The sequence below is a fragment of the Manis pentadactyla genome, chromosome 1, assembly GCF_030020395.1.
Source record: "Manis pentadactyla isolate mManPen7 chromosome 1, mManPen7.hap1, whole genome shotgun sequence".
Lineage (NCBI taxonomy): Eukaryota > Metazoa > Chordata > Mammalia > Pholidota > Manidae > Manis > Manis pentadactyla.
In genome coordinates, this window is record NC_080019.1 from 214,911,446 (window position 1) to 214,924,291 (window position 12,846).

General features: G+C 40.6%; 1 protein-coding gene across 18 annotated transcripts in view; it reads right to left on the minus strand.

The window, feature by feature from the left end:
* Nucleotides 1-12,846, minus strand: part of CHL1 (cell adhesion molecule L1 like) — a 301,991-nt gene that overhangs the window by 29,847 nt on the left and 259,298 nt on the right. For 15 of the 18 annotated variants that reach the window (XM_057507238.1, XM_036877825.2, XM_057507234.1 and 12 more), the window contains 5 exons: nucleotides 9,606-9,746; nucleotides 9,177-9,288; nucleotides 7,748-7,914; nucleotides 6,546-6,711; nucleotides 2,859-2,986 (listed from right to left, as the gene is read on the minus strand). In XM_057507238.1, the coding sequence (XP_057363221.1) occupies nucleotides 2,859-2,986; nucleotides 6,546-6,711; nucleotides 7,748-7,914; nucleotides 9,177-9,288; nucleotides 9,606-9,746 (714 nt within the window). The remainder of the gene's footprint in view (nucleotides 1-2,858; nucleotides 2,987-6,545; nucleotides 6,712-7,747; nucleotides 7,915-9,176; nucleotides 9,289-9,605; nucleotides 9,747-12,846) is intronic. The other 3 variants (XM_057507270.1, XM_057507265.1, XM_057507275.1) reach the window with 1 other exon arrangement.

Consider the following 12,846-nt stretch of genomic DNA (forward strand, 5'->3'; position numbering starts at 1 on the left):
TCACCGTCTTTGTTTTCTGATGTCCTCACTCAGGCACACCTGTTGGCCCCCTTCTTCTCCAGGCTCACGTGTCCACCCTCAGTTGCACACATCTCTCCAACACTTCTGGTTCTATCGCAAATACAGTTTTCTTCACATCTATTCCCTGCTCTAAGGATTCTTTCCCTCTACTCTGATTCCATGGGTATCAGAATACTTTCAGGAGTTGTTAACAGCGAACTTTTCTGGGCCCTATCTCTGGGGCTTACTGAGAGGCAAGGACCCAGAAATCTGCATTTCTACCTAAAAGCCCTGGGTCATGAGTATGCACACAGAGTTTTTAGAAACATAATCTGTCTTGAGTGGATTATTATCTCCCACCTCAGATACTTACATGCATGATTCACTGCCTGTACATGGCTATACAGATCTTCAAGGGTAGGGGCCATATTTTATTACTTTTTGGATCACTCCTAAAGCATTGCATATGTATTTTTCACTTATTCATTTAGTCACAAAATATTTATCACATCAATTATGCATGTAAGTATTATATGGTAGTCATCAAATTAGTCCTGTGACTACAGGAAAATAAGATAGAGAACATGAACTCAGGCTTTTTTTTCTACATGCTTTGGATTTTTATTTTAATTAATACATTTTATTGTATTAATATAATTAATATATTGTAATATAAGTTAGCATATCATAGTAACTTTCATACTCTCTTGGCCTGGAGTTCTGAAACAGTAGGGAAGGCAGTTTATATTGGAAGAAGAAGATTTAGTGCTGATTAATGTGACAGAAACTAGAAAATTAAGTGGTAACAAATTTTGAGAGTGTTAATAATGATCCTCATTTCCAAAATTTGGCTTCAATTCCTTCCTGAATCAAGGGCATTTATCTTTTCTCAAAGGAGGCAATAAGGTAATATCTCATAAAGTCCTTCCCATGGGCTCTTCTCCAAATGGGAAGCAACATCTATCGCCCCTGCTGACTATTTGCCAATTGCTCAGAGTTTGTCCATTGTTTTTCATTCAAAAGAGAACATTTTATTTTCAAAACATGATTGGGTACCGCATAAATAAGAAAGTTCTTTATGAACAGTGTTCAGAGTATTTCTCTTCAACACTTACTAAGAACCAACTCATTTCTGAAATTTCCTGAAGCAACCCACTTAGCCTGTTGCAACTGATATTAAAATCTGCTCTGGGAACCATGTGGACCTAGAATTCATGCATTGCTGTGGAGACTTAAAGGGATGACACTCTTAAAAGATGTTTATGTGAAGGAAATTAACATAACTAAAATGAGCCAAGCGTGTTCTTAAATACTGTTTTCTGGGAAGAAGAGCTTTATAGTGACTATTTGGGCATCTATTATTTGTTGCTGTCAGTTACTGGAATATGCTTCTTAAAACCAGGGACTGGCCTAAAAAATTAGGCTACATTTTTCTTAACTACTTCTTGGGAGTTTACAGTCTACCTCATTGAATATTTAAGAAAAAAATTATTTGTATTCTAAAAGATGGGTAAAAAAAAATCATATATAAACAATGCACATACTCATGGCCACTACTTAGTTAAAATTCTCAACATTTACAAATTCTAGAAGAGGCAGCCTGAAACAACACATCTTATAAGGAAATATGGACACTGTGCAACCAAGTGCTGTGGCGCCCCTGCCCTCACTGGCTCCGTTGCTCAGAATACTTAGGGGCAAAGGCCGTGGTGCCTGAGACTTACCTCTGCACTTTGGTGCCTGGGATAGACTACAGTTTACCTGCAGCTCAGCTATTTTTCCTGGTGAATTACTAGTGAAATAATTAATAGAGGATTAAACCTTTCTGCTTGTCCTCTGAGGTAGCTGAAATTTCTATGGCCAAATATCTCACCTAAAGGTTTACTTTTATTGAACCAAGTTTGTACCTTCTACTACCTCAGAACTGCTCTGTTGTTTTGGGTTTTTTTTTAGTAGAACCCAATCTGGTGGCCATTTGCTTCCCTTGAACAGATCGATCCTGTTTACTCACTTCACCAGCCTACTTCAAGAGACTGAATTTTTCCTCTCAGTCTATACCCTCTGTTAACAGTACTCTCTGATGGGATTCTAGTAAAGAGTCTCCCTGGGCAGGCGAACCAGTGAGGCTTTGGCAGTGGGATGTAGCCTGCAGGGAGAGAGGGTGTAGAAGAAATAAACCCACCCACCCTCTTCTGTTGCTAGGGCTCCAGATGGGCTGAACCAAACGCAGCTTGAAGGGTATATAAGTGGTTTGTTGACATTGCCCATACAGGTCAAGTTTCCAGACCAGAGAGCTGGTGGAAAGTGCATCTGGGAAGGAAGCTGGAAGATACCCAGCAGATGCTCTCAGAGCTTTAAACACAGGTGACTGCATGGGCCGCAGCATTGATTACACTAGTGAGGTAAGCACATTGTTTTCTAACTAGCATTATCATTTAAAAAAGAAAATCAAAGGCATTTCTTGGCAGAACGCTTCAAGCTCAGTCTGTTCCTCTGATTTTGAGCACGCCCCTCTCCGCACCCCTCCATGCCTCAGCCCTGTTTCTCTGCATGTGGGAAAGGCAGCTCAGGAGCCCTGAGAACTCAAGCATGCTTCAGTTTTCTGTTAGCACTGCCTACCTCCTACTGCTACTGGCAACATTATCCACGTAGGGCAAAGAAATTAAGTATTAATTAATTTCTTTAAAGCCTGAAGAGAAGAAAGCATTTGAAATGAGGTTACTATTTAAATGAAAAACTTAAATGAACTATATATATGCAGGGTCTCAAATTATTATTGGTTTAATTGCCTAAAAAACAACAGAATTTAATCAGTAATGGAGAGGAAATGAATAGAGATTTCTCATTAGTGCACTTACCCAGGACAGTTACTTGAGTTGTATCCATGACACTATCTAGAGCGGTTTGCGCTGAACAGGAGTAAATACCTTGGTCCTCTAAGGTGATGTTAGATATAGTCAGATTAGCTCCATCAGTAATTATCCTACCAGGAAAAAAAGTGAGTATATGATGAGGATGAAAATAATAGAAACATAATCCTTTCAAATCTATGTATTGCCTATAGGACCAAATTTTAAGAATTAAAATAAACCACATAATGTACCTACATAGGACCAACTGGGGTGTTTCTTAAAACGGCAGATTCCTGAATCTACAGAGTCAGAATGTGCTAGAGTCTGATTATCTCTAATTTTGACAAGTTTCCCTTTGCTCCACCCCTCCACCTCCCAAGCAGAATGCCCCTTCTGATGATGATTAAATTTTGCAATTTATTTGAACAGTAGATGGCAGACCAGTACTTCTTTCTGCAAATCAGTTCCAACTAGCTTTTCATCATTTGTTCTGTTTTTGCCAATTTGTAATCCAGCCTACTAAATGAATATTTATAAAGTATACCTTTGCCCTATACCTATGCAAAGTAACTTAAATATTCTTAAAACAAACTGAAGTTTGTTGAAAGAAATAATGTCCTTGAAATGAGGAAAAGAAACTCATATAAATGGCTAACAAGTTTGAATTACAGAAAACCACTTCAAATGGTAGTAAAATCAAACCTGGTTCCCCTTTCGGCCAGTTGATACCACCGTGTGTTGCTGATCAGTAATGTCACTGTAATTGTAAACATGATAAAGCTTTGACATAAATTATCTGATTGTATTAGCTATATGTCCATTTGGTACAGATGATTTTTGAAAAGTTTACCTTCTTAAGATGAAGGAATGCAATTTAATGACCTCTTTAAATAGGCTTGTGCTTTGTATAAAGCTGCTCACCCAGGGGGCCCTAGAGAGTTGAAACATAGCCTAGGGTCGTCTTGCCAATATTCATGTCCTGGTATGGGGCTGCCTCAGGAGAAAAGGGCAACTTTTTGTTAACTCATCCCAGAGGAGCTGCCTTTTTCAGTCTCACAAATGGCCCTTGATATGATTAATGGGAACTTATCAAAAATCTCATATCCTGGTCTCAGTTCAGGTTCCAAATCAGAAGTTTTGCAAAAGCCATTGCAACTGCACATGACACGTAGATAATTCTGGCACCCATCAATATCTGACAGCTATTCGTGTTAAGGACTCTCTTGTGCTGCCATAACAAACAGTTTTAAATTCTCAGTGCCTAAGGCAATGATCATTTCTTTCTCTTGCACTCTTCCCACCATAGTCAAGTGGATCCTACCTGAGGAAGCCCTGTCACTAGCATTGTTAAGCACAGTGTAAGTTTTAAAAATGTTTTCTACTCTCAGAGAACCTATTCTCTAGCTTCACTTCACCACTGTTCCTCCCAATCTTTTCCAGTTTCTTACCTGCCGTCACCATACGGACTCTCCCACCTCCGTCTGCACTAGCTAGCAGGCCTGTCCCCAATCCCAGGCAACCCCTGTTGCATCTATGTAACACCCACATATTGCTGAAGGCAATATGACAGAATGATTCTCTTTTTGGAGACCTGTGTTTGAAACTCAGGCTCAAGGTTTTGGTCAAGGTTATACAAATCACAATTGGTGGAACTAATTACCTGACGTAAAAAATTGAAATAAGAATATTTTTTCTCTTCAGAAATAAATAAGGAAAAAAACACATATAATGGTTAGTATGTGGAGCCTGGCATTGTTTGCACTTAAACAATAATGTGTGACCTAGGGCCACCTGCAGTCCAGAAATCCACAGCAAACTCCTTGAGGTCATCTCAGCCTTCCTGGTAGGTTTGCTGTGAGGATTAATGGGGGAGAGTGTGTCGGAAGCACTAACGTATCAGGCGTCCAGGAGGTAAATGGTCTGGAGTACCAGTTTTCCACACCTATCTTACCCGTATATGACAGGGATCAGGAGGTAAGAGAAAAGGAATTTTCACTTGTTATTTTCTGTGTACCTTTGATCTGAAATTTAAGTCTTTCTAGGCTCCAAGCTCCACAATAAGAAGGCAACCCAGCAGAAGGTGAGAAACAAGAGCTGACTAATGGTTCCCTAGACATTTGGCGGATACCTGTGATCTCCATGCCTGCTGTCACTCCACACCTGCTGCCTCCAGTGGGGACCAGCCAGTCACTCCCAGCCTTCCCCGCTCTGGAGATCTCTTCTAAGCTAAGTTACCATCTTTCACCCACACTCCTTGTTTAGGAAAATTGGCAGAACATCTGTGTCACTTGCTTAGTTTACTAAGACAGCCCAAAGCTCATTTGAGTGTCCCTCCCAGCACCCTGCAAAACTCTCAAACTGGGCCCCAGCAAGGCTGGTTAGAGCCCCTGGGCTCAGGTCCCATCACCAACGGAGCGGGACTCATGGGTTCCCTTCTTGGCTGTAGCCCGGAGGTCAGACGGAAGGCTCTAAATAACCAAAGAGGGAGAACTGGGGCGATCTGAGCAGCTGATAAATCAACTGAGACCTAACCTAAGGCAGAAGGTCTCTGTTTCAATGTGTAGCCTCTTCAGTGTAGACAATTAATCTCATTTCAGTGACAACCGGTGGCAATATATATGCTCCTTTCCCTAGACCATTACATGTATAGGAATGAGGTGGAATGAATTAAGTACCAAGGCTGAGACTAGTGCCTTTGCATAAAGGTGGCACACAGTATCAAGCCAGTAACAGAAATGACACAAGCCACTTGGAGAGGTACAAATTCTAGTAGCTAAAGTGGATTGAGTTCAGTTAAAAGCAAAGACACAGGGAAGTTAAACAGTGTGTCTAAGGTCACAGACCCGGTAAGTGACAGAGTTAGGATTTCAGCCTATGATCTTAATAATTATGACACTGCTACCATCTGGCCTAAGGACTGCATATCCTAGCTGCAGACCTTCAAATTTACTTTTACAGAAAGATAAATAATAAAAGAAAACTACCAGTGAGATTTGGCTCAAGGAAGCAGAGCCTTCTCTGCATGCTTTGAAAAGACAGCATAGGCATTCAAAAAATTTTGATTCTTTTCTTTGGTATATGTAATATTGTCTAGGGCTGTTCAGCATCTCTTTGTGCTTTCTTCTGTATATTTTCCCTATATTCGCTATAGAGAGGCAAGAAGGAGTGTAGATAGGATTTAGGTTCTGCCAGTGAGGTAGGCTCATGTGAGTTTGGGATGCAGAAGCAGAATGGGCACCGTCCCCTGGGGGCCCTGCGAGCAGACAGGGAGCTGGCAGTGGTGGACCTCACTAGCAGCACCTGTGGGGGGAGGTGGCCGTGAGGACAGCTTTCCAGACATCTGGATGGCAGCTGCAAAGCCATGGGACTGAGAACCCAGAGGTTCAGTAAGCAGCCCCCCTGAGACCCGTCTCCCCCAGCCTTTCCAGTTGTTTTGTGAGCACCCAAAGAGTAAATACGCCACACATACCTGGAGTGGCTTCTGTTTCATGCATGAATAGGATGGTGCGTGTTATATTAAAAAAATAGCAAAAAAACAAGAAAATAAACCAGAGTATCTTATGTGACCTTTTAAATATTGCCTTCAAGACTGAACTATATTAGTAAGTTTTTGTATCTTAATTCAGTGCGAATATATGTTTATGATTTTGTTTCAAATGCAAGGTGTTATGACATGTCACAGTTGCTACTCACCTGCCATCCTCTGTGCCGTTCATGGTGAAGGCTTCTCCATTTTTACTCCAGGACAACTTCAGACTGTGTTTCAAATGGGAGTCACATTTGGTTTCACAGTGTAACTCAAGTGTGTGTGATTTGGGAACACGAGGATGCTTAGGAGAAACTTGAACTTTTGTAGCATCTGTTTTAACCAAAGACACTAGTTAGAAATACAGAGCACAGCTTACTTCATCAAATGCCTGCAATATAATCAACCACAATTGTCAACATGACAGTCATATCCTCACATAGTGTTTGTCACAATGTAATTTCCCAACATCACGTATCATTACTATTTTCTTTCCATCTTTGGGTTTTAGTGTTAGTAAGTAGCTGAGCAATTTCCCTTACTGCTTCCTGGGCAAAGGGAGTAAGGTGTGTGAGCAAGCCAATGCCTCTAGCTGTTGGAAATTATATAATTTCTCCTAGGACTTCTGAACATGTAATCAAACCAATGTAAGGAAAAAGTGAAAACTAGTTTATTAATTCAGAGGGGGAGAATATTTACATGCTTTGAAAATAGAGTCCATGGTTGTGGTATGAGGGATAACTTAGGATACAGAAAGAGGTAAGTACTGTAGAAGAATGTAAGAAAAGGAAGGAAGGGTATGTGTTTAGAGAAACATCAAGATATCAGCAGAAACAGATAATTAAATATGTACCTTGTCGTCTAAGCAGTGGTAGACTACATAATACTGACATGTCACAGGAACAGATCCTACCTATTTTATATAGGATTTTTCTATACTTCGCTCAGAATTCTCTTTAGAAAAACACAATTTTAAAGTCAAATTATTAATGAAACTCAATACTTTGTTCTGAAAAGAGGAAAAGTACAAAACCCTTTCCAATCTTTATGAAGCTGAACTTCTCTGTGTGAATTTTTACCTCAAAGAGTTGATCACTGGTGACCTTACACTGAGTTGGTAACTGAAATAAAATATAGAAATATACCAAAATAGGGCTTTATAAAATATGGCCAGGCATCCTCAGAACATGTAGCTCCCTCTTAAAACTGCATAAAGCCACGGACATATCACTGTGATATCCTCTATCTTGTGGGGGTGGTTTAGAGGAGAAACTTGAAATAGTTGAAATTGTACTGTTTCATTGGGAAAATGAATGCAAACTGAGCCCATGTGAGAATTCATGTCAAGTAGAAACAAAATAAAAAATACCTCTAATATCCAAATTGGCTGTGACTGCAGTTTTTCCTTTAGCATTTTCTACCCAACAAGAGTACGAGCCCGCATCATCTTCTGTGGTTCTGGTGATCTGTAATGTACCATTTTCATGGACATGGTACCGTCTGCCTTCAAGGGGTTTCACTTCTTCTACCTTCTGCCTATGGACACAAAAAGCATAAGTAAGTTTTTAAGATCACTGGCTGATGTTGTTCAAGTGTCTCTCTTCTTTAGGAGCTTAGCAGACCTTATGAAATGTTCCACTGGAGTTTACATTTTTCAAAAATGGGTCAGAGGTACACGTCTTACTTGACCGAACAGACCATGGCTGGAGGACACTGGGGCCCCTGCTCTGTGCTTCCGCTCTGCTTCTCAGAGCTATCAGAGCAGTTCTGCATCTGTCCTCAGAGCTTAGTCAATATTTTCTGGTTTATTGATGGCGACCTCTTTAGTTAAGGATTGCTTCAGGGCACTAAATGGGAAAGCTAGTAATTGAAAGACATAATGAGCCTCCTGAAGCCCCTGGCGCCTGGGGAGAACACTGGCCATTCAGAAATATTACAGGCCAGGAAGTCTTCCCTGCCCTGTGGATGCGGATTACATTCACTCTGAGCAACCCAGAGTCGTTTTCTTCTACACTCATCCATTTTCCCAGCATTTGCTGCCACAGTTTGATTTACTCTGTACATTTCACAATGAAAGGCTGCTGGGGTAAGAAAAACCCAAAGGATGAACTCCGGCTGCTGTTCCCAGGGGATCCCGCAGGGCCAGGGCCAGGCAGAGGTGAGCAGGGTCCCCTCAGAGGCAAAATTTAAGGGATGCCAAAATAGCTCAATAATCAGGATAAATAATATTTTAATGGAGTATTTTTAAAAACAAAATGTGAACAAAATACTCAACTTTTAAACAAAGACAAGATCTGACCCCGACATGCTCACCCTACTCCAATCTCGGCTCTGTGGAACAATGGCAAAATTATTTAGTTTACTCAAGCATCTCTAGTGGAGTGACAAATGTGGTAGGTCCATAGAGCAATGTGTTTCGACTCACTACACCAGTCAGCGTATCAAAATTAAATTCTAAAGACATGGTGCAAAAGATACCCAAACCAGCAACAGTAAAATAATACATTACCTGAAATATACCCGTAAGGAGAAACTACATCCACCTGTACAGGTGTCCTCGTAACCACTTCAAGCCTTTGCTCTCCTTTGTGAGCAGAACTGACTCTGCATATCTCTCTATGTGAGTGAATCCTGCACATCTAATGGTTCCAGGATGGGTAGGTAGATTATTAAGTTTGCTACTGAGGCACTGGGTACATTGAAGAACATGGACACAACACAGCCTGTCAGATGGTGGGTGAAAGAACAAAAGCAAAACCTACGACAACATGCCCTCAAGGAAACCGGGTACAGCTTACCAGGACACCACGGCCTCGGGTGAAGCAAAGAACTCGCACTGTAAGAAAGCACTGTGCCCAACCACTGTGGCATAATTTTCTTCATCTTCAGTTTGTATCAGTGGACGAACATCTGTTTGAAAATAACATAAATACTGTTTTAACCTTTCATGTAGGAAGTAACATGCAAATTAAATGTTTTATCCTATCCATACTAATAAAAATGGAAAACTGAGTACAGTACATATTCCTAAATTAGAAAACTATTGAAATTCAATACATTTCTGAAAGTATAATTTTAGTATGAAGTCTAATTAATGCCCAAATATAAGGTGAAAGGACTTTTATCCATGTTTTATGTGCTGAGAATTCAATCTATTTGTGAGTATGGCCTTAAGCATTCTTACTTAGAAAACAGCAGGTTAAGAGTCTGCTCCCAGGTGTGCTTACCTACTACATCAATATTGACATTGGCAAGGATAGTTCCATGGACGTTCGAGGCTTCACACTGGTACACAGCAGTGTGATTCGGTTGCAGGTTGGTAAAACTGATTTCCCTGGGGGAGATGACATCACCAGCAAATGGATATTCTGCAAGAGATTAAAGAATGTCAGTTTGATAAAAAATAGTACATAAAATATTTATATACCATTTATTAAACGTGTCACACAGTGTTTATATTTTAAGACCGGTTTAGGGTGAATAATAGCTCACTGAAGCCAATGCTTTAGAATTTCTTAACATCAACCATGGATTTTCCTTTGCGGACCCTTCTGTAATTTCAGTTTTCCTTCAAATTAATATTTATTGCCAAGTACCTGCTGATTCTAGCTCATCGCCTCTCCATACCCATATATGTGAGATCCAGTTTACCATTTAACATTCAAGTCCCACTATGAACTGAACACTTAGGCCTATAAATTTAGGTCTTGATACAGCCCAGCATAAATCAGTCCCGTGATCAACACACCTTCATCCCCCCAATCTACCAATATTGGCTGCTGTTTCCCCACTTGGTACTTTTGTTCTTCTGTTTCATTTCTCTGCTCTCTGCAATTTTAGGATTTATGCTATTCATTTTAATTGTCTTGCTTTGCTAGTAAACCACTTTAGATATATGTTTCATTTTCCCAGTGAAACTAAACCCTTCTTGAGAGCAGGGGCCAGGTGTTCTACTTTTTAGCAGTAAATCCTCCTCTGATCCTGATCTAGATATAATTCTGCAGATATATTTTGGAAATGAGAAAATCTAACATTTCTAGTATGTTTATGATAGGCCAAAGAACTCCTGTTGGATGAGCACATGTTAGCTCATTAACTCTGCTCCAAACCTGCTGGATAAGCAATACAGCCATTGTGGAGATAAGGGGGCTGGACTTGAGAGAAGTTGAATGACATGACCCACAGCACTGACCACATGCCGAATCACGTGCCCTTGCCATGACACTACAGACAAGCAGTGGAAAGGAAAACATGTTCGCTAGGGATGTTGAGTGAGAGGCACAGATGTTAAAATTATGTTTAAATGACATTGTAAGATTTCCAAAAACCTAATCATCATCTTCTTATATCTCCATTATACAAAATAGTGACTAAGTTTTGGGTTATAGAAAATATCAAACACATTCAACACGTTAAGCTAAAAGATTTTCTTAGACATCTTTTTCTCTCTGGGAACTGGAAGTGGATATATGTCTGCATTTGACTGTGAGCTCCATGGGGGGCAGGAAAATAAACAGAAAATCTTTTTAGCAAAGATTTTTAGGAGGCTCAGAGGTCCTGGATGCAAAGCATCTGAAAAAGTTTAGGTCTGTGATCAATAGTAATAATTTTGATTTAGTTTTGGAATAGTGTAAAGGATGTGTAATTGATAGAACTGTAAGCACAAAGAGATTTCATATCCTTTAGTCAGCCCACTGTCATCGACCGTGCCAACCTATAAATGGTTGGGACCCATTTGCCGGGAAGCAGGGAGACCTGTGGTCCACAGCTGTGACAATAATACTGAGTTTAAGATCGCAAAAACGTAGCTTCGGTTCTAGGTCTGCCATTATTCAGCTGTGCTATCTTGCATCAGTTTATTTTCAGCCTTGATCTTCTCATCCATCAACAAACCTGTTTGCTCTACTCTAGGAATAAATCCAGGACCTACCCATTACTACTGCCAGCCTGGCTCTAGGCCCCACCGTCTCTCAGGCAGTTCCAAACTGGAGAAGTCACACAGTTGATTCTCCAAGAAGAGACCAGAAAAAATCTTCGTGAATAAGTTAGATCATGTCATTCTTCTGGTCAAATTCCTCTAAGAGCTGCCCATCTTCTTCATAATAAAATCCCAAGTCGATACTTGGCCTTTCCCCTTTATGTATGACGTGGCCCCTACACCTCCTGGCTGGTCTCGTCTCCTAGCACTGCGCCCTCGTCACTCACCTGGTTTCAGCCACACAGGCCTCCCCGCTTTCCGTCTACCTTGGATGGAGTCTTTGTACTCACGAAATCTCTGAACCCTAAAACTCCTTCATAGATATTTGTGTGGCCTCCCCCACCTCTTTTAGGCCTTTGCTCAAAAGGATATTATCATAGGGGTCCTGCTAATATTGTCTTAAAAAAAAAAAAAGAGCAACACCAGATCCTGAACTTCTGTTACCCCCCACTCCTTACCCAGCTGTTTGCCTGCTGACTGTCTCCCCACTAGAAAGTCAGATCCATGAGAGAAGGGACTGCCCATTCATTCACTGCTCTCTCCCAAGGAATCGGACCAGTTTCTGGCACAAAGAAGGCCTTCAGTACATATTACTGAGAGGATCGGTCTGTTAGGTGTGAATAATCATACCTCTAAAAAGGTTCATTTGGGGAATCAAAGGGATAATTGAGTGTCCTCCCTACACAGTCAAGTGCCATTCAAACAAAGTTTTATGATTTTATATTCCAGGGAATCTTCATTCCTATTTCAGAAGCCTTGACATTCTTTATATGCAAAAATTGTTTTCAGTTTCCTGTCATCTCACTTTTCATTTATTCTGTTCTCTGAAGAGATGAAGTAAGTTTCAAATGTGAGGCTACTTATAATGAGGGCTAAGGTTTCCTGAATGCTTGCTATGGGAAAACATAATAGTAAACACTTCAGGAGCGTCCCTGTGCAAAACATTCTATGCATGGAGTTGCCTTGAATCCATGTAACAACCCATGAGTCAGCGCTATTGTGATTCTCATTTTACAATGATTAAACAGGCTTAAAGAAAGTCAGAAATGTGCCAGATCACACAGCTCGTCAATGGTAGAGCCTAGATGCAAACATAGGCAGTCCGGCCCTGAGTTTACAAACTACCGCAGTGTTCTACAGGTAAGCCCCTCTTCTAGTGTTTACCCATCTTTATCTCATTCAATCACAACCAACTACCCTTTGTTCCATGTTGCAGTTAAAAAACTAAAGCTTGGGAGATCTGTAAACAGCTCACGATCATACAGCTAGGAAGCTACACAGCCAAATGGGAGCCCACCATGGCTCCCAGTGATACCTAAGACATAAGTGGGTTTGGGGTAAAAATATCTTACGGAAGCAATGGACGTATGTCTCAATATCATAAATGCTCTAAATCAAGCTAATCAACTGACAAATAAAATCTGTTCTATCTTCTTACTTTAATAAAGATGCTCAAAACAACCAGAACTCTAGGTTCATAGTGAGGATCT